This window comes from Salvelinus namaycush, chromosome 12 (assembly GCF_016432855.1).
Source record: "Salvelinus namaycush isolate Seneca chromosome 12, SaNama_1.0, whole genome shotgun sequence".
In the NCBI taxonomy this organism is placed as follows: Eukaryota; Metazoa; Chordata; class Actinopteri; order Salmoniformes; family Salmonidae; genus Salvelinus; species Salvelinus namaycush.
Genome location: NC_052318.1, coordinates 30152522 through 30174640, shown reverse-complemented (window position 1 = coordinate 30174640; position 22119 = coordinate 30152522). Strand labels below are relative to the sequence as shown.

Genomic DNA, 22119 nt, shown 5'->3' with positions numbered 1-22119 from the left:
GCATCATCTGTGGATCTGTTGGAGCATTACGCAAATTGGAGTTGGGTCTAGGGTTTCTGGGATGATGGTGTTGAAGTGAGCCATAACCATCCTTTCAAAGCAATTTATGGCTACAGACATGAGTGCTACGGGTCGGTAGTCATTCAGGCAGGTTACCACTGTGTTCTTGGGACTATAGTTGTCTGCTTGAAACATTTAGGTATTACAGACTCTGTCAAGGAGAGGTTGAAAATGTCAGCGCATGCTTGGAGTACACATCCTGGTACTCCGTCTGGCCCTGCAGCCTTGTGAATGTTGACCTGTTTAAAAGGTCTTACATCAGCTATGGAAAGCATGATCACACAGTCATCCGGAATAGCTGGTGCTCTCATGCATGCTTCAGTGTTGCTTGCCTCGAAGCGCACGTAGAAATCATTTAGGTCATCTGGTCGGCTCGTTTCACTGGACAGCTCGCGGCTGGGCTTCCCTTTGTAGTCCGTAATAGTTTGCAAGCCCTGCCACATCCGGCTAGTGTCAGAGCTGGTGTAGTAGAATTCAATCTTAATCCTGTATTGACGCTTTTCCTGTTTGATGGTTCATCTGAGGGCATAGCGGGATTTCTTATAAGCGCCCGGATTTGTTTCCCGCTCCTTGAAAGCGGCAGCTCTAGCCTTTAGCTTGATGCAGATGTTGCCTGTAATCCATGGCTTCTGGTTGGGATATGTACGTACGGTCACAGTGGGGATGACGTTGTCGATGTATTGATGAAGCCGATTACTGAGGTGGTATACTCCTCAATGCAATTTGATCCCGGAACATATTCCAGTCTGTGCCAGCAAAACAGTCCTGTAGCGTAGCATCCTCGTCATCTGACCACTTCCATATTGAGCGAGTCACTGGTACTTCCTGCTTTAGTAGAAAAGAGGTAAAACAGATTTAAGTTTAACTGCATTAAAGTCCCCAGCCACTAGGAGCGCCACTTCTGGATGAGCATTTTCTTGTTTGCTTATGGCCTTAGAGTTACTTGGTGGTAAATAGACGGCTATGAATAATATAGATGAGAACTCTCTTGGTAGATAGGAGTACCTTATGTAGACCACACTACCTCAGGCAAGCAACACCGAGACTTCTTTAATATTAGACATCACGCACCAGCTGCTATTGACGAATAGACACACACACACCCACCCCTCGGCTTACCAGACGTAGCTTCTCTGTTCTGCCGGTGCATGGAAAATCGTGCCAGCTCTATATTATCCACGCCTTCATTCAGTCACGACTCGGTGAAACATAAGATATTACAGTTTTTAATGACCCGTTGGTAGGATAATCTTGATAGTAGGTCACTGATTTATTTTTCCAATGATTGCACATTGGCCAATAGAATGGATTGTAGTGAAGGTTTATTCGCTCGCCTACGAATTTTCAGATGGCAGCCCGACCTCCGCCCCCCAATTCTCCGTCTTTTCTACACGCAAATGACGGAGATTTGGGCCTGTTCCCGGGAAAGCTGTATATCCTTCTCGTCGGACTCGTTAAAGGAAAAAGCTTCTTCCAGTTCGAGGTGAGTAATCGCAGTTCTGATGTCCAGAAGTTATTTTCGGTCATAAGAGATGGTAGCAGCAACATTATGTACAAAATAAGTAAAAAAATAAGTTACACACAATGTAAAAAAACTAACACAGCACAGTCAGCCATCCTCTCTGGCGCCAGCCATCCTGCACCAAAATTTCCTTCGACCTCATGGCTTGGTTTTTCCTCTGACATGCACTGTCAACTGTGGACCCTTATATAGATAGGTGTGTGCCTTTCCAAATCATGTCCAATCAATTGAATTTACCACAGGTGGACTCCAATCAAGTTCTAGAAACATGATCAAAGGAAACAGGATGCACCTGAGCTCAATTTCGAGTCTCATCGCAAAGGGTCAGAATACCTTATTTACATACGTACAGTGGGGCAAAAAAAGTATTTAGTCAGCCACCAATTGTGCAAGTTCTCCCACTTAAAAAGATGAGAGAGGCCTGTAATTTTCATCATAGGTACACTTCAACTATGACAGACAAAATGAGAAGAAAAAAAATCCAGAAAATCACATTGTAGGATTTTTAATGAATTTATTTGCATATTATGGTGGAAAATAAGTATTTGGTCAATAACAAAAGTTTCTCAATACTTTGTTATATACCCTTTGTTGGCAATGACAGAGGTCAAACGTTTTCTGTAAGTCTTCACAAGGTTTTTACACACTGTTGCTGGTATTTTGGCCCATTCCTCCATGCAGATCTCCTCTAGAGCAGTGATGTTTTGGGGCTGTTGCTGGGCAACACGGACTTTCAACTCCCTCCAAAGATTTTCTATGGGGTTGAGATCTGGAGACTGGCTAGGCCACTCCAGGACCTTGAAATGCTTCTTACGAAGCCACTCCTTCGTTGCCCGGGCGGTGTTTTTGAGATCATTGTCATGCTGAAAGACCCAGCCACGTTTAATCTTCAATGCCCTTGCTGATGGAAGGAGGTTTTCACTCAAAATCTCACGATACATGGCCCCATTCATTCTGTCCTTTACCTACAAACGGATCGGTCGTCCTGGTCCCTTTGCAGAAAAACAGCCCCAAAGCATGATGTTTCCACCCCCATGCTTCACAGTAGGTATGGTGTTATTTGGATGCAACTCAGCATTCTTTGTCCTCCAAACACGACGAGTTGAGTTTTTACCAAAAAGTTCTATTTTGGTTTTATCTGACCATATGACATTCTCCCAATCTTCTTCTGGATCATCCAAATGCTCTCTAGCAAACTTCCGACGGGCCTGGACATGTACTGGCTTAAGCAGGGGGACACGTCTGGCACTGCAGGATTTGAGTCCCTGGCGGCGTAGTGTGTTACTGATGGTAGGCTTTGTTACTTTGGTCCCAGCTCTCTGCAGGTCATTCACTAGGTCCCCCCGTGTGGTTCTGGGATTTTTGCTCACCGTTCTTGTGATCATTTTGACCCCACGGGGTGAGATCTTGCGTGGAGCCCCAGATCGAGGGAGATTATCAGTGGTCTTGTATGTCTTCCATTTCCTAATAATTGCTCCCACAGTTGATTTCTTCAAACCAAGCTGCTTACCTATTGCAGATTCAGTCTTCCCAGCCTGGTGCAGGTCTACAATTTTGTTTCTGGTGTCCTTTGACAGCTCTTTGGTCTTGGCCATAGTGGAGTTTGGAGTGTGACTTTTTGAGGTTGTGGATAGGTGTCTTTTATACTGATAACAAGTTCAAACAGGTGCCATTAATACAGGTAACGAGTGGAGGACAGAGGAGCCTCTTAAAGAAGAAGTTACAGGTCTGTGAGAGCCAGAAATCTTGCTTGTTTGTAGGTGAACAAATACTTATTTTCCACCATAATTTGCAAATAAATTCATAAAAAATCCTACAATGTGATTTTCTGGATTTTTTTAAGTTGTTGAAGTGTACCTATGATGAAAATTACAAGCCTCTCTCATCTTTTTAAGTGGGAGAACTTGCACAATTGGTGGCTGACTAAATACTTTTTTGCCCCACTATGTTTTTTATTATTAATACATTTGCAAAAATGTATTAAAACCTGTTTTCGCTTGGTCATTATGGGGTATAGTGTGTAGATTGCTGAGGATGTATTTTTATTTCATCCATTTTAGAATAAGGCTGTAATGTAACAAAATGTGGAAAAAGTCAAGGGGTCTGAATACTTTCCGAAGGCACTGTATGTACGGTCACTGTGGGGACGTGACTGAGGTGGTATACTCCTTAATGCCATCAGATGAATCCCGGAATATATTTCAGTCTGTGCTAGCGAAACAGTCCAGTAGCTTAACATCTGCGTCATGTGACCACTTCCATATTGAGCAAGTCACTGGTACTTCCTGCTTTAGTTTTTGCTTGTAAGCAAGAATCAGGAGGATAGAATTATTGTCAGATTTGCCAAATGGAGGGCGATGGAGAGCTTTGTACGTGTCTCTGTGTGTGGAGTAAAGGTGGTCTAGAGTTTTTTCCTCTGGTTGCACATGAAACACATACTGGTAGAAATTGTTGGTCTGATGCCTTCTCCATTAAACACTGGTAACTTCACACTGCTACTTTGATCAGGAAAAAAAAACATTTCCTCCCCACACACAGCACATAAAACAGCTACACATGAATAATGATGGTAGGATTTGTTTTACTTTTGTAAATAAACATTTAGTCAAATAAAGAGAAGCAGAATACAAACCCCAACTCCCTACCAACCATCCCAACCCATGTACACCACTGTTGACAGGCTGGACACAGCACAGATAGAGTGGCTCCAATACACACAACATCAAACCCAGCTGGTTCAAATGGAACAGAATAGCCAACCCTTTTGGTTTAAGCAAAGACTTGAAACCAGCTTTCTAAAGTCCCCCTTCACCTGCATAGGCCCTTAGCTTGCCCTGGCTTTTATGTAACCGCCACTACTACCCCTCCACCCCCCCATTCCAGTCTCCTAAGCATCAAGCCTCTGCTGCCAAACTAAAACAAATGGAGACTGTGTAAAAACGTGTGTGTGTGTGTGGAGGGCTACCCTGTGGTGCTGTTCGGCTACGTCACACAGCTTTAGAGATGTTGATCTTTCACCACTCTCCAATGTTGTTGTGTTCGCCCTTCAGAGACAAAATAATAATATCCGCCTTCACTACCTCTGTCACGGGTGGAAAAACACCCACACACCCTACTATAAAGAGCTACCTCTTTCCATCTCAGTAAAGAGTAGAGAGGGAGAGAGAAGGGGGAGAGAGTAAGAGAGTTGGAGGGAGAGAGAGCAAAGGAAATGTGGAGGAAGAAGGAGATAAAATCATGAAGCAAGGACAGAGTGTGTTACTGTGTAACGATGGAGGACGTGACTGTTGTGGCCCGTGTTGGTACAAGACAGGATGTCTGCCCTTCAATAAGCCCTCCTTTCCTTTTCCACAGCCCTGCTACACTCTCCATCCTGCTCTCCTCTCCTTTGTCCTGATGAAAGGCCTGGAGAACATCTTGAGGTTGCTCACGCTCTCCGTGCAGGAGAATAAAAAGAGAGAGAGAGAGTGAAAGGATTAGAAGGCTGGAACACAGATCGTTTTCAACACAAAGCGATCCAACAGACCGGCCTTGTCGTCATCAAACCCCTTCAAGTCTCTCACACACACAATGTTAAGTGTAGAGAGAGAAAAAGGCTGAAAGAGATTGAAAGAGAGGGCGAGAGAAATAACAAGACAAAGAGATGTCTCTCAAGTTGCTCCTACTGGCTCTTATAGGCCCCCTCCAGTCCAGTAATACCACTCTATCACTCATTAGTAAGAATGTCAGTCACAGTCGCCCTCTCTCGCCCTCAATAATTCAACATGGCTGCTGTGCAGCTGAGGGAGCTGGTGACTGTGGGTATAATGTTGATAGGTTTAGTGTGGGGACCAGAGAGCTGAGCTAAGTCCAGTGTGTGATAGATACCCCCACATCTCACCACTTTATAAATCCTGACTCTTAACTCTGGGTAACTAAGTCCACCACTGACGTTTATTGGCCTACAGTCGCCTCTGTGCCGCGGCAGAGAGTGAAAATAACTACTGTTAATAACCGCGATAAATACTTTTTACCGCCCTAATTTATAACAGCTGCTAAAGGTGGTAGAGGGGAAAATTAGGTGAGAGGAAATTGTGACCCCTCTGAGCCCGTTCATTCTAAAGGACGAAAGAAAGATGTTGAAAAGCAGAGAAGTAGGAGTAAAATGTTTATTAAAATATTGGGACAGCATGATTAAGCAGAGGACTGTGGGGGTTAAGGTTAAAATAATGCTCTGTTTTCTCTGGGCATTGTCTCTGCAAAGAATTACAGCTCTGCTCAGGCCTCTTACACACAGGGATGCATGCAGTCCACCATCATAGCAAATCAGCAGCCATTGGACAGCCTGTTAACCTGTCATCAAGATGATAACTTACCCTGGTGCTCTCCTGTATCTTCACACAGTCATAGTGGCCAAGCACAGCGCACTCACACAGTGTCTACCAGCTTCATAGCATTTATCACATACCTGTGGCAATATTACACAAGACTCATGAAACCCCCAACCCATCACTACCCTCACACACGCCACCCCAGTACTGTATATTTTTGTTTTACCCCCATTTGTTGACATTAAAGGGGATCGTCAGAAATCAGTAATTTCACAGAAAGGACTGAGGATTGGAAACAGACAGTGCAGATTCCAACACTGTTTCAGAAAAGCTCAATATGATGTAGCCTAGTGGGTAGCATGGGGGGGACAGAGACTGGAGCTAATGACAAGGCTCTCTGGTCCTAGTAGTTTACTGAGGTGAGTCAAATGACGGTGTTACCATGGAAACCATACATACCTAACCTGCTCTTATCTACTACCAGGTACCTTTCCTTGTTAGTTTAAATAAGCACCTGTCCTCTCTTCACAAAGGACATTCTCAATTTGTGGCCAGGATTTCCCTCCAGCAGTGGCCTGAGTGGTGACAGAGGATTAAGGGCCATTCATCAGGACAGGACACAAAGAGAACCTTTCCCTGACCCCTCCTTGTAGTGTCTGTGTGTGTGTGCGTTCGTGTGTGCATGTTGGTTGGCTTACTGTGTGTGAGCCTGGATGTTAAGAACACAGTGTGTGCAGGGATGGTGTGCTGCAGTGCAGACGGCCAGCCAATCATTAACAGAAGTCATCTTAGGGAGAATTAAGCTAGCCCCTTGGCCAAACACAGAGCTTGGATCCCTCAGAGCCTTAGTCCCCCCAAGTCCTCTCAGAACCCACCCTACCCTGATGTTAAACAAATACAAAAACAGACTGTTCAGAGAAAACAGAAGAGGTAGAAGGAGGGACCTGGAGAGAGGGGGTCAGAGAGGGAGTCAGAGAGGGAGTCAGAGAGTGAGTCAGAGAGTGAGACGGAGAGAGTGAGACATTTGCACGTGTACAGTATATGTATGTATGTGTGTCTGAGTGAGTGCATGAACCGGTCTGTGCGTGTCCATCATGGTATGGTGGTGTGGATATGAACTCTGCTAGGTTTTTTATTTCCCTGTGGACATACCAGATATGCAGCAGTAAACTGGCCTATAAAACAAACCCACCCATCCCAGACATGATACAACCTGCAGTTATTCAACCCATATAATTGTCTGAATGACACCATAAAAGGCAAACGATTTACTTTACCGGCCCTGGTAGGACAACTTGGCTGGCCGGCAAAGACATTTCTCTGTCTAAAAGTGTCACACGGCCAGGGAAAACAGTCACCGTGAAGGAGTGACTCAGAGCCTCCAGACGTTCAACAGTGAAAGAGGTTTCCTGTGTGTGAGGTGCTGTAGTGTACTATACTGTAAATGTATGGAGTGGAATATGCAGTAAAATACAGTAGAGCACACCAAGAACAGCTGTTGGCTGACCCAAAGTGTACCTGTCTGTGGGTTGCGTTCCAAATGGCCACATATTTCCTTTGTATTGAACTACTTTTGGCCAAAAGTAGTGTGCGCCTGTTTAGGACGCACCCTGTGTAAAGCACGTATTAGGAATACAATCCCATGTGAACCCCCAGTCCCACACTGTACGCAATTTGAAATTGTGGCCTTGTGGAAATGCCTGTCTATTGTGTCTTAAGGTGTAACTCCAAATTCCATTTACCTTTCTTCTGAAGCAGTGCTCTCTCCTTCTGCCGCAGGTCTGTCTCCCGGCCCAGCGCTTTCCTCTGTCTCTCCAGCTCACTGCGTAGCGTCCCCAGACGCAGCTGCATACACTCCCGCTCCTTCTTCTGCAAACAGAGGGGGGGATGGAGAGAGACATTTTTTGAAAAGAAATAGAAAAGAGACGAAAGATCAAGGGAGAGAAAAAGGAAGGATAAACAGAAAGAGACAGAATACATAGTGATTCACCACAGCAAGTGCTTTTAATTGTCCCAGCCCACCACCATACCCCCATTAGGTCCCTTAGAACAAACCATGTAATCTAGGGCCAATCACGCAACGAACTCATTCAATACGCCTCTACTAACCCAAAAGACACTGTTAATCCTGGATGAGCGAAGACAAGTGGGGCCCACAGAGAATGACAGATGACTCTAGTGGCCAAAAGGCCATATTTGCATGGGCAGCGCCATTGAGGGCTTCCACCATTTTCATTTAGTCAACTGAGTGGGACTTGCAACTTCATTGGCTGATCCCTCCTGGTGACAGGATGGATCAGTCAATCGTGAAGAAGAAAATGGACTACTTCAAAATGGAGATTGCTTCAATGGTGCTGCCTACGCCGTCACAGACGCCATAATGGCACAGATACAAAGATGAGTCCTCTATCCATCTATGGTGGGGCCTCAAACAAATTCTTTCAAAACAACCCCTAAAACAGCCTTCAGGAGAGAAATCGAAGATCCTCATGAGAAATTCCACGGTAACTGAATTACGCTTACACTACGATTTTTAATTCAAAAATGTATGCCAAACAAAAACCATTGATTTCAAACCATACAACTCTATGCACAATGACTACTTTGAACTATTTTCACAGTAAATAAATAGATTTTGTTAACATTTATTGGAAAAACTGTGCAGATACAGTTTGGTAATAGAATTACGGTAAAATCTCCCTCATGCAGAGGGCAAAAGTGAGATAAGGTCACTGCCAAGCGAGAGAAACACCGCACTAACTGGTATGAAGGACCAGGATGTTATGCAGCAAAATGGTATCTGATAGAAGTTGTGGACAAGAGCAGGATGCACTTGCGTTTGTGGAGGTAGGAATCCGTGCCGATGGGTTAGGCTGGGTGTGCTTTGTGAAGGGTTCATTCTGGAACGGACATTGTGGCTGAACCCTCACTAAGACCTGGAGCAAAGCTGACTGCAGTCAGGAGAGGAGAGGCTGGGTCCTTAGCTGCCACATCCTGACTAGAACTTCCTCACTTCTGCCCTTTTCTCTTACATTGAAGGCTGTATGTTAAGAAAGGCTTGGGCTTTATCAGAGTCAAAGTCTAAGAGGAGAGGAAGATAAGAGAGCACCAACGTCACCTATTCACTCATGTCAGCTGCAGACTAGCCTGATGGGAGCTTCATTTCTAGTAAGGTTATCACAATACCAGTATCGCGATACTACGATAGCAGATTGTCCATGGCAACAACAAAAAAATTTGGACTAAACTCTATGGTCTTATAAAAACCTACTTCATGTAAAATTATGGGTGCTATAGCTTGCCAAATAAAAAAATGTGACTCTAGGTGACAACATAATGCGGTTTGTTTCTAAAAAAATAACTAAATCCGCTTCAGATTTTGTTTCCTTGCCACGATACATCCAAGTATAGAGATACTGGTATCGTGACAAACCGAATTTCTGGCGTTTTCTCTTACACTGCAGAGTGTGTTTGTAAAGACAGGCTTTGTCTTTAGCAAGACTGGAGTCAGAAAGTCAGAAAGTCTGAAGAGGAAGAGGGAGCATCCTCTTAGCACTCCTTTCATTTGACAGCTTCAGACTATCCAACATCTTTGTCTTCCTAACTTCACCTTCTTGGTGGGGAGGGGAGCATTGAGTTACAGTTAGGCATCGTATAACAGTCCTAACCCTTCCAAGGCCATTCCAGGTAGAAGATAACCCCTTCTCTTCCCTGGTCGGTAGACAGCTGGCTGTAGATTGATCATGTCTGAGGGAGGAACTGCAGGGCACAGGGGTGACGGAGGGAGCAGGGCCAGTGAAACACAAGACTGATTACATCTGAGTGGACAGACAGACTGAATCCTGCTGTGAATGAATGGGCAGGCCTATAGCCCCATGAGGGTAATAAACACAGCCTGAAGTCCCAGTCTATCACCATATCAAACACTGCAGACTGTCAGAGCAGTAAGAGTGAAGCTGAGCTGTGTGTTTGTGCGTGTTTCCAGATGGCTTCCAAATGGTCTCGATTGGAGGGGAGGAAGGGGCATATGAGAAATGATCATGAGACACAAACTATTGTGGAGGTGACGTGATAAATGTGGTACCATCTCAGAAGTTGTACAGTACACCATAAGTATCCTAGCAGGCTATTGGTGTTGGGAGGTGGTTGTTCAGGGTCACACACACAGTGCTGGCATCAACACCAGATGACTCTCCCTCCCTAGCTAACACTGAGTGTCAGGTGACATCTAGCTCACCACATGCTCCATGGCCTGGGTAGACCTGGATAGAGCTCTCAGTATGCAGGTCATTAGTCAACATGTCCAGCCACCACAGGGTGTCTCCCTATCAGCCCCTAACATCTCACTATCTGGGGTTCATTTAAGACCATGTTGGGAGGAAACCTCCAGCCCTGGATGTACTACCCCAAATGAAGAACAGCGCTTGCTCTTTCACTGGGCACATAGGTGGGGAAGATAAGAGGAGAGAGAGAGGGATGGATGGATAGCTTTATTTAACTAGGCAAGTCAGTTAAAAACAAATTCTTATTTACGAAAAGTCCTCCTGTGGGGACGGGGGCCGGGATAAAAAATACATTTAAAAAGGACAACACAACATAAGGAGACCGAACACAACCACATAGCATGGCAGCAACATGGTAGCAACACAAAACATGGTACAAACATTATTGGGCACAGACAACAGCACAAAGGGCAAGAAGGTAGAGACAACAATACATTACACAAAGCAGCCACAACTGTCAGTAAGAGTGTCCATGATTGAGTCTTTGAATGAAGAGATTGAGATAAAACTGTCCAGTTGGAGTGTCTGTTGCATCTCGTTCCAAACACTAGCTGCAGCGAACTGAAAAGACAAGAGACCCAGGGATGTGTGTGCTTTGGGGACCTTTCACAGAATGTGACTGGCAGAACGGGTGTTGTATGTGGAGGATGAGGGCTGCAGTAGATATCTCAGATAGGGGGGAGTGAGGCCTAACAGGGTTTTATAAATAAACAACAAGCAGTGGGTCTTGCGACGGGTATACAGCGAATAGCGCTCATCCTTCATCTCAAACCCCATTCAATTCCTCTGATCGGTATCATAATCCACCACCAAGGAGGAGGTTAATGAAGGCCAGAGAGAGAGTTAGCTGCCTGAGCAGCTCTCTCCTTTCCCAGTCTGGCTGCTTGATATGATGGTCCCAATCAGTCCTGCATTCCTCCATCCTCCGACCCACCAAGAATTTTAACCTTATTTAGAGAGCGCCTTTATTTTGCCAGTTGTCTAGAGCAGCATGTGGTATCAACACACACACAGAGATGGCGATCGCAGCCAGGATCAGAGTAAACGCTGATAGGCCTCTTATCGAGGTCTTATGAGGCTTTTGTAGAAAAAGAGAGGGTGTCAGTCACTCAGACAGGCCAGATAAAACCTCCATCTCCCTGAGTGTCACAGCCCATATGTAGTGCAGGAATGCTGCAGCTCGCGTGTTAACCAACACCACCTTTGGCACGAACCACCGCCCTACTGTGGTCCAGAGTTGACGGGTAGGGTGTGGCCAATGTGTGCGTGTTGTATGTAGTCTGTGTGCATGCGAATACGTGACTGTGTGTGTGTGTGTGTGTGTGTGTGTGCATGCGCGTGTGTGTTTGCGTGAGTGTGTGTGTTTGCGTGTGCAAATGCGCACCTACCTGTGTGTGTGCATGCATGGTGTGTGTGCGCGTGCTTTCATTCGTGCATGCATGTCCTACAGCCTGTTTGAAGGGCCCCCGGACATCAAAGACTCTGTTGGTCAGCTGAGTCAACAGCGACAGAGGAATAACCTGGCCGTAACCCTGGAGATCAATGGCAGAGTGTGGGTGAGAGGGTGAAAGGGCCACGGTGGGCCGTGGTGGTGGCCTCACCTCTGCACTCTTTGATCTCACACAGACAAGAGGTGGCGTGGGCAGACTGAGGGAGAGAGGGATACTAACAGAGAGAATTCACACACAGAGAGGGAGACCCAGAGTAAGACACACACAATGCTCCCCTCTTTTGAAACCACTAACTCAATAAAATGATATTAAAAGGAGCGGTCTAAGCTACAGTACACAGAGAGAGCAGCGGGGGCTGAGCTGATCTGAAGGAGGTATAACATGATTTATTAGCTGAGGTGAACTCTGAAAAGCCTTGGAATGTTTCATTGAGGTGAAGTATCAGCCACAAGCCCGTTTCAATAGGAGAATTGTGCTCTGTGTGTGTGTGGGCCTTCATCATCTGACTGCCTGAGGGTGCTGGTAAGTAGTTAGACTAATTCAGCGGTAAAGAACACAACATTTCGATATCAAAAGGCTGAGAGACAGATAGAGGGTGACAGCTGTCTGAGGTGTTGAGGTGAACAACAAGAAGAGACTGTTGGAGCAGTCTCCTCGGACTGCCGCCACACTCATGTCCTACAGATATGGTGTCCTTGTTTTGGCAGTCGCTGACTGTCACTCAATGAGCCCTGTCAGATAAGAATTTTTAGATTGGTAAGTTAGTCCAGCCAGTTACTTGAAGTAATACTGACTGGGCACGCAGGGCATGTGCCCAGGGGCCCTGACCTCCAGGTGCCCCCCCATTGATTTTGTTAGTCACTCTCACTCAGATATCATATTAACATGGCATAAGTCATGGACAAATATGTGAAATTACAGGAAATAAGCTTAAAAAAAAGGCACATTTCTTCTCTGTGCCCATGGCAAAATGAGTAGAATTGCATGAAGAGTGTTGTTGCAATTTTACATGTTCTCGTCGCCCAATAGCAAAATTGCAGGAAATGTACTTTCAAATGTAACATTTTCTCTCCATTGCCAAGACGTGAAGTGGCCTAGCCTAACGATTCACACACAATTATTCCGCTGCTCTGTCGTTCGCAACATACTTCAGTCTGAGACTGCCATCATTGAAGTCGTTTGTGGGGCATGAGGGCCGTTGTACAAAACAAAGTCTTTAGCGAATGGATTGTCTCTAACCAAAACCAAGGGTGTACTGGGACTGGTCCAACACATCGGTTTCTGGAACAATCAGACGGCCCTGAATGTGTTCGCATTCGGTGAAGGGTCGGGGAGGTACTCAGATCCAGACTCATAGTGGAGAGGAAACTAGCCTCTGTGGGTGTGACGTAACATTTGGCGGTAGCAAGGAGTCTGGGTAGCCAGGCAAGGGGAGGCCCAATAACCAAATCTCTTTTAGGGCCCCCAAAAGGCTGGGGCCGACCCTGGCTACTGGTTGAATGCATTTACTTAAGAGAGTTATGTAGTTTAACTGCACAAACAGATTGATTGCAAAAATCAGTTGACTGCATGTATGGGTATGGATGTGGGTACGCAGACACATGAACCACTACGGCCACCACGAAGAGTTCAGATTTCTGGTGGCCCCCACCCAACTCAAAAGTTGCCTATCCCTGCTTTAAAAGAAAGCTGTGGAGAAGGGTGGCAGGGGGGTTAAATCCTATCTGCACAAATCTGCTTTTAACGTAATAGTGTAGCATATACCTTGAGCACCAAAACATGGAGGTGTCAAGAGCCCCAGGGCTTTTATAACAGGAGCTTGTGAAGTGTGCACTTACAATAAACACAACATTCAAAACCTAGGATTACCGCTCCATTTTCACAGCAGTGTGGCTGCAAATTCCAAAAATGTTAAATATGCTTTCTTTCTATTAGTTTTGATTTGACTCAAGGATAAAGACAAATCATGGGTGTCTTGTTAAAAAGCCCCCCTGCAACAGATTATTATTTCTGGATGTTCCCAGGTGGTCGTTTTGGCTGAATACAGGAGTAGCTGCTGCTGCTCATCACAATTATCTTAAATACAATTTAAATAAGTATATTTCAGTTCTCATAGCCAGAAGTCTCATCTAACCAACTGACTATTGTAGTTAGCACATAAACACGTGATACTGGCACGATATAGATAATGGGTTTGCAAGAGAATGAGTTGCAGATGAGAAGAGATCAGTGGAGGATCTGTATTGTGCTGGCTGACTCACACGCTTGGTGCAGGCTGTTGTCGTCCTCAGTTTCTCCTCAATCTCCTTGCCGATCTTCTGCACGGTCACCTGGGTCTGCTTGATGGCTCTCTGGGCCGTGTGGAGCCTGGAAAGTACAGGGAGGAACATCAAGATAGGAGCTTAGGCTCTTCACCTCAGGAACTCAATAGACATGTACTGTATAATAGAGGATGCTTGTATGTGATGCTGACAGATTTATATCTGCAGTAGGCTAAATAAATAAACACACAAGAACAGAGGGCGGACACTCCGGACAGTGTAATATCAGCCATCTTGTTAGCGTGTTTATTTGCTGTGCTATTTGTTAATGTTAGTTAGGTTTGTTTGGAGGGCAGAGGGAGGAGGTATGAGTTATGATGGACCACATGGGGTTCTTTACTCTGTGGCGACGGTTTGTTTCCCTCATTGTTTCACTTCCTGATTTACCGGGGTTTAATCTACATTGTTGTGCCGTGTAGTCTCCAAATGTATCAAAGTTAATGAAGGTTCCAAAGGAACAACGGACAAAGCGGTTATTGAGAACATTGAAAGAACAAAGTTCATTAAAATGACTCTTCAGATGTATTCCTATTGACTCGGGGGACGTATCAAGTTCTTAAATAGCCATTAACCACAAATAACCCACCAGTATTATTTTGTAATATATCTAACCACGATTTAAGGATCAAATGTTGCCCTATGGACCTGAAAGTATTAAAGTCAGACAACTGAGAGAAACCGTAGCGGACCATTTAATAAAGACACTGGAAGACTTTCCCAAAACCCAAAACCTTTGGGTACTAATGCCATTCATTCATTCATTGTCCTCTCTGGAGAGATAGGGAGGGAACAATAACAACAATACCAAAAGACAAGCCAGAACTTTATTGCAGCTATCAATCACGGACTTGATCAAATCTCCAAGTATGGTTTCAACAGCTCCAGGCCTCATGGGGAGTGAGGGAGACCAAGCTGCTCCCCACAACACAGCAGCCCCAGCGACATGGTCTAAGAGGAACAGACAACCATCACACCAGGCTGAGATCTGAGGGTCCTTCTCACACACACACACACGAGGAAGGCAGCCATTAGCAATAATATTGTCAGGGACTCGAGATCATCCTCGTTTTGTCTAATTTACAGACACGCTCAATGGGAGATACGTGTTAGATGTGGCAGTGTGGCCGGCAGTTCCTGATTCAGTCCCTCTCATCTACAGTATGAATGGCTCTACCGTCTGGTCTGGGGTCTGGTCTCCTGATGGAGATGTGGTTTTCATTTCTCGTTAGTAAAATTCTCCTTCACCATGTTCCCTCAATGGGACCACTTCAACCCCCTGCCCCCATTCCCTCCATGCCCCAACCCACCATTTTTCCAGCCACATCATTCCACCTCTGTCAGGAGTGGGCTGTTCCATACTCCTCATATCTCCATCCCCCCAATCTCTGCTAGTCTATCCCTAGGAGTAACCTTAGTACACGCTGCCTGACCTGGCCTGTGCTGGCAGCACTTCTTTACCCAGATAATGTTAAGGCAGATTCCTGCCCCAAACCACTACTTGTAGTCTTCTGTCAATCAAGGCGCCAAAACCCCTGCCAAAACATACAGTGCATTTTCACAGCTTGTAGCCTCAGATTGCAGAGTTCTCCTGGCTTTTGGCTGAATCAGTGGACTTGGTGGAAGCCACAAAGAGTCTTAAGGGGCCAGGACTGTGAATAATCCCATAGTGGTGCCAAAATGCTCCGTGATCTTTCATACTCCACTTCTGGGGTCTTTTAAATTGTCATTAGGGAACAGGTAAACTGAGGGTTGGTGGTAATCCCCTTCCTCTAGTATGTATAACTTACATGGGAATATTCAGCCACATCTTCCGTCTAAAATGTTTCTTAGAATTCCTCAATCATCCTCTCATTCATTAACACCTCACTTCGGAGCACGAATCTGAGGAGAAGACCTTGTCTTCCCGGTTTACCACAATTTCAAAATTGTGACTACAGACTTCTTTCTTCAGTACGTGACTGTAACCACATGGGTCCAAACATGGCTCTCTCTCAGTAAAGGTTACATTAAGTAGGGTGGCGTGGAGCTACAGCCCTTTCAGATACACATCCCTCTTTTTACTCATGTTTCCCATATCTGTTGCTTTCTTTAGTCAATTTTCTCAAATTAGGTAATTGGCTAAATCAGTGAGGCTAAAAACTCCATTCCTCCATCCATACTGAACAAGGCAGCTAGTTGTCTGCCAATAAGTCACCTAGGCTACATACATCATTGGACTTTTGGGGGTGGAGGGGGGTTACACAGGTGCAGCTCATACCCACTGCTTGTGCTTGAATGTGTTCCATGTGAGAGCAGCAGCTCTGGGTATTAATCTATAGACTACATATGGATGAGTGAAAACGCAAATTCGGCTCTCCTCTTATGATGCAACAACCCCTTGTGGTTGGAGTTTGTAGTGGTTGCAGTGGGGAAAGTGGCTATGGTTGCAGAGTGAGAATGGGGCCTGTGGTCATGGAAGTGGGAGATTTGAGTAACTTTATGGGACAGTCTATAAAATACTTAGGTATGCAGTCCCTCAGAGCCTTCCTGGAACTGCCTCCTTTAGTGGGTTTAGTGCCTGACCCTCCATAGGCTCAGTTTAAAACTAATCCAGCTCGCAGAGATATTTCCACAAATCTATGGTGCCTCCAGCTACTTCCATGTTTTTTTATTATTATTAAAACGCTATTCCTCAGACACCTCAGGATATTACTGTGTGTGGTAGGAGGATGGAGCCCAGACCAACATTCATCACTCCTGTATCTTCAGTAAGTGGGGTCAGACATAACTCCTAATGATGTCACACTAAGAAAGGAGGAAACTCTACTACAACCATTCACTTTCCTTTCATTTTTTTGTCTTTTTTCATTTCAACCTGCTTGGGAAGATAGCGATAGCCGTTGGTGATTGTCCTTGGGAACGTCAGGGCAAAGCCGTTTTGACAGCTTTATCGGTCTGAGGTGATTGTGATGGAAGAATCTTATATAGGCACTTCCCCTAGGTGAGTGCTGTTATCTTCCCAGCCCTTAACGCATGTCTGCACCCTTATCAGCTCAACCAGTCTGGGGATAGGAGGGCCTGCCCATCACATCACATCACATCACGCCCTATATGGGCCCCTGGATCACAAGGTGTGAGGGGGTGGACCAGTCCCAGGCCCCTATGCCCTCACTGGGGCAGTGCAACCACCAGGCTGGCACCCACCCACCCCTCCAGAAAGCACACTGAAACATAACAACTTTACCTTTCCTACAACATGAGGACGACGAGTGAAAATGACAACTAGGGATTACGATTCAAATAAGTACACACTTTAGATCCTTAAGGACATTCAGTCCTTGATTTAAGATAGAAAGGCATCTGAAAAGAATAACATCTTAAACCCTAAATCCGTTTGTGGATGAATGCCTGTAAAAGCATGTGGATTCCAATGAGACTATTCTTGAACATTCATATGGAACATTTTCCCTAAACAGAAAGCTGCTTGGAAGCCATCTTTAGAGAATTCTTGTTTGCAATGCTGCCTCTCGCAGATGAAGGGAGGAGAGAAGGAAGCTTTGATGGATTTCAGACAAAATCAATGAGCATTGTAATAAACACAAATGGCATTGACTTTCTGACCTTAAACACATCCACTATGTAGTAACTCCTTCCAGAGCGGCCTCCACAAAGCACTGGCTCTGATGGCCCGTACTGTTCATGGATTCATTTACCCAACTGATGATCTCAAAATAAATATTTACCATGGTTTATACGTAGCGCAACAGGCCAGCAATCGCAATCAGTGCCGAGCAACAGCAGAGGCAGATGTATCATCTGGCTTACAGAGATAAAAGTTGAGGGGGAAAAAACGGGTGTTTCAAAAAGAGAGAAAGAAAGAGAGAACGAGGAAGAGAGAGAGCGAGCGGAAGAGAGCGAGCGTGAGAGCGAGAGCATCCCCGTCCCCCTGGAGAGTAGGGGCACATCGAAACAAAACACATTTCATTGCCTTATATAGCGTTGGCGGTTGGGCGTGCTTGTCTCATTCACAAAGCGGTTGGTGAGATAGCTTAAAGCCCGGGTCCATTCCATTCTTCCACAATGGTATGCAGTGGTTTTCGTTTTTTGTTCGTTTGCATGCATTTTTCGTCGCCCCCTCATATCGTTCCAGCCGTGTACTTTTTGTTTTGAGAGACCACTTGAAATTTTTTGTGAATCTTTTGTGTTGGAGAGAGAAAGCGAGTAAGTGAGGTGCAGTCTGGTGCAGTTGGCATCTAAGAAAACATACGAGGGAGGTAGGGGAGGAGGTTGACAAAACACTTATTTTACTGTGTGATAAGATGAGTTTCATTTATGAAATGCTCTTATCAGGTGACAAGAGATTGGGGCATTTGTTAATGTTTTTGGCCCCTCTCCCTCTCCGCTTCTACTTCCTCTGTCTACAGATACTGTATAGGTCAGATACACAGACCGACACAAACACCTCACAGCCAGGCCTGGGACATACAGTTGGCAGAAAGAGACAACTTGATCAGACATATTTTTACTGAATGAATTGATAGTTCTAAGTAACAGTTTAAAACTACTCTACTGAACTTTATCGAATCAATCATCAATTCAATTGTGACTGATGTCACAGATGAAACCAATAGAATACATTCACACCATGAGTAATCTATACCCTTGAAATATATATAAAATAAATAGATTGTATGTTTTACAGATAACGCAATGATGTCACAACAAGAACCACACAACAGCAAAGAGGAAGAGAAAAAGAGGCTAAGGTGAGAAAACCAAATAAACATCTTCGGTTCGCAGCATACCTGAACCTCACCGGCGGGGCGGACAACGTCGCTATTCATATTTACCCTGTCGCTAACTCATATTTACCCTGTCGCTAACTCATATTTACCCTGTCGCTAACTCATATTTACCCTGTCGCTAACTCATATTTAAATATTGTCACCTCTGTACATAGAGGAGTTAAGATTGTGGGGGGGGGTGACAGAAAATATTTTGGTGCACCTTCATGTGCATTTTCTCTCTGCGGATGGTTAGAAGGGGTTCTTCCAGTATTCTGTAAGTAAAAAAATCTTTGTTTACAATACATGGCAACTTTAGAGAGAAAGCCATGGTGGGAAACCCTGTGAGCCACCCTAATACCTATTTCAGAAAAAAACATGTTACCTGTAATAAATATGGCCCGCTTTCAAACAGTCCCTTATTTACCACGGGAATACCCCCTTTAATAAAAATAAAAAAAATACATCCCAGCACGTAGGCAGCACCGGTGAGGAGTGGGAGTGCACTGATCTGGCCAAATTTGTATTCGTAATCCTATCCGTAATTGACAGATGCTAGTTGGATGGGATGATACTCATAAATCAGCAAAATTGAAGTGCTTTAAAATGCTTAGGCCTACATTGGTCTCAAGGCAGGTTTTATTGTACCGCATCTTCTACCCCCCCCCCCCTAACCCTTCAGATATAAACAAAAGACTGTATAAAGAAGACGTTATGGTAAAGCACATGGGGTTTTGTCTTGGTATGAAAGGGATATAAGAAAGGACATTCTAGTCTTCTAGGGTCAGAGGGGCCAGGCCCTCTGCAGAAGATTACTGACGAGAGGTTCCCATCTCCTCCCCTCAAACTGTCCCTTTAGGTCACTAAAGCTGCAAGAGGTAATGAACCAAACAAAGAACAACTAAAATCCTAACCACACAAAGACTCGCCTTTTACCACCACGGTCTGTTACATCAGTTACGATTAAAGTTACCGCCCTACTTTCTCTCCGTAATGGGGAAAACACAAGACGAGTGGCCAATCTGGCGATGCTACTCTAATGCACAACATGCCACGAGTAATCGAGGGAAGAATGCAGCCCTAGATCAACGGTTTGAGATTAGGGCTGACAGCGAGCAATGTTAGGAAACTGCTGGGTTGGGACAGAACGAAAGAGACGGAGCAGGAAAAGGCTCTGTGTCAGGACCCAGGAGTCAACATGGGCACCAAACAGGCCGAACCAGGGAGGGACTTACCTGAAAAAGACAAATAAGAAACCCTTGTTTTCATTTACTGTTGCAAAATGTTTTGCTATGGTGTGCATTAAATGAATACAACCCAGGAGTCCATGGGCCTAGTGGCTAGAAAGAAACAGAGTGCAGGCTACTGGCTTGGCATGTGAGAAACGTACATTTGTTTAAAGATCTGTTAAAGGTTTTGTTAAATTTCAGCCAGTAGTTTTGAAAGTAGAGCTCACGAGACAAAACGGGTCCCCGAAAATTGTGCTCAATTGTTCTCGAGCTCCGGAGCGAATGCCCAAAGAGTGAATTTATTTTAACGTATAATGTTTTTTTTTTAATTAAACAAACTTTGGGGGCATTCATGTGGTGTGCATGTTGGACTCACCCAGCAATACTGTGCTGACCTGATCCCTCAACCTTGCAACCTCATTAAACATCATTCCATAGCGCGTGGTCTCATCAGAATAGTATTTCAAATGAGCAAGCAAATGTGATAACGTAATTTTATACAACGGAAAATGTATACTTATGTTTCCATCAAATGTCCTACTCCTTGAAAGTGTGTTGATTATATCATATGCCAACGTGATAAATGATGATCGCTGGCAATCAACAGCTGCAGTGTTCCCAGCATTGGATTACCTAATTTCATGGAATACGTGTCAAAGTCAATAAAGACAAAAAGTGGATGCATGGAATTATTTGATTTGGATGGATGGTTGATACAAAGGTAGGCCTATATTTTCCTCTATAAAAAGTGGATGAAAGTTTGCAGTATACATTTCTCAAGCACATCAAAGTTGTCGTTTCACGATTTGCAAATGGGATAGATGGACGCGTGCCTTGTGAAAAACCTTAAAGCCTATTGCACAATATATTCCAAAACTCAAACAAAATACACCAGTGGTACCATTTAGGAGATACAGGTTGTGACCATAGTGTTTCTGATCAGGTTGACAATGATCTTCTAATATATTTGTGTGGGTACAATGCCATCTTTTGAGCACAACATTTTGTGGTTTGCAGAGAAACGCATTAATGAAAAGAAACTACTACAGAGGTCTAACAGATCTAACGTTTTCTAACTTCTGATGCATGGATTTGATCGATGTATTCTATGTATTTTCACTGTTATCATGAAAATAATATCTAATGGTTAGCCATGCAGTCACTTGAAACATTGATTCAGAGCGCACGTTCACTACATGACAGGAATGAGCGCGTAGATTGCATGAACTAAATGATGGCAGGTTAGAATGTAAGGATTCTGTGGCTTTTTCCACTGAGAGAGGACTGTAGATTGTTTATTATCCATGTATGAGCCACACAAATGGCATATTGAGCCCAAAACAGTAGGTAAAAAAAAAAAGAAGTATTTTTCTATCTTCTGGAATATCTCTTTGTTCCAGAAGATATATTTCGGGATTTTGGAAATGAGGCCCTTTATCAGTCAGATGAACTGGTAGATAACATTGGTATGTTTCTGTGTCCAATACGAAGGAAGTTAAAAGTAGTTTTGCGAGCCAAGGCTAACTAGCATTAGCGCAACGACATGCTAGCAGATACCCATAGACTTCCAGTCATTGCGCTAACACTAGTTAGCAATTGGAGCTAGTTAGCAACTTCCTTAAAACTGCACGCAGACATAAAAATGGTATCCACAAGTTCATCTGACTCTGGGGAAGTAGATAAAGGGTCTCGTTGCCAAAATATCCCTTTAAGTATACTCCTGAGGTGTGAAAGAAAAAAAGCATAGCCACGTCCATATTCTGCAAAGAGATTTGGGGCTTAGTAGCCAGTTTGTTTTCTGTGGTCTGACTGATGGTGTTGGGACCCTGGGGGTCAGCTCTCTGGGCTTGGAGACGGAGCGGGCCATCTGTTTAAACGGGTCCCTTTAATCCGGCCCAGAACAATATCCTGAGGCTGAGAGCTGAAGGTTGGAGAGGGGCACCCCACCGGCAGGCGACCCACAGGACTGCTCTAAGGCCAGACGTTAACTAGAGGAAAGGCTTATCACCTCCGCTAGACACTGCGTCAGGGCAGACGCCCTTTAGACTTCACAATAGAACACTGCCTCTGTTTTCACACACTGAAAACACACATACAGTTCCCCTTCAGATAATATTCATTCCCCTTGACTTAAAGCATGAATTCAAAATGGATTAAATTATTTTTCCCCTCTCACCTAT

The 22119-nt window shown here is 44.6% G+C and overlaps 1 protein-coding gene across 1 annotated transcript in view; it reads right to left on the bottom strand.

Annotated features, from left to right (window-relative positions):
• The window catches only part of LOC120057078 (UV radiation resistance-associated gene protein-like), a 148305-nt gene that overhangs the window by 107347 nt on the left and 18839 nt on the right, over window positions 1-22119 (bottom strand). The window contains exons 7-8 of the mRNA XM_039005474.1: window positions 13888-13993; window positions 7635-7761 (exon numbers count right to left, since the gene is read on the bottom strand). Of these exons, the coding sequence (XP_038861402.1) occupies window positions 7635-7761; window positions 13888-13993 (233 nt within the window). The remainder of the gene's footprint in view (window positions 1-7634; window positions 7762-13887; window positions 13994-22119) is intronic.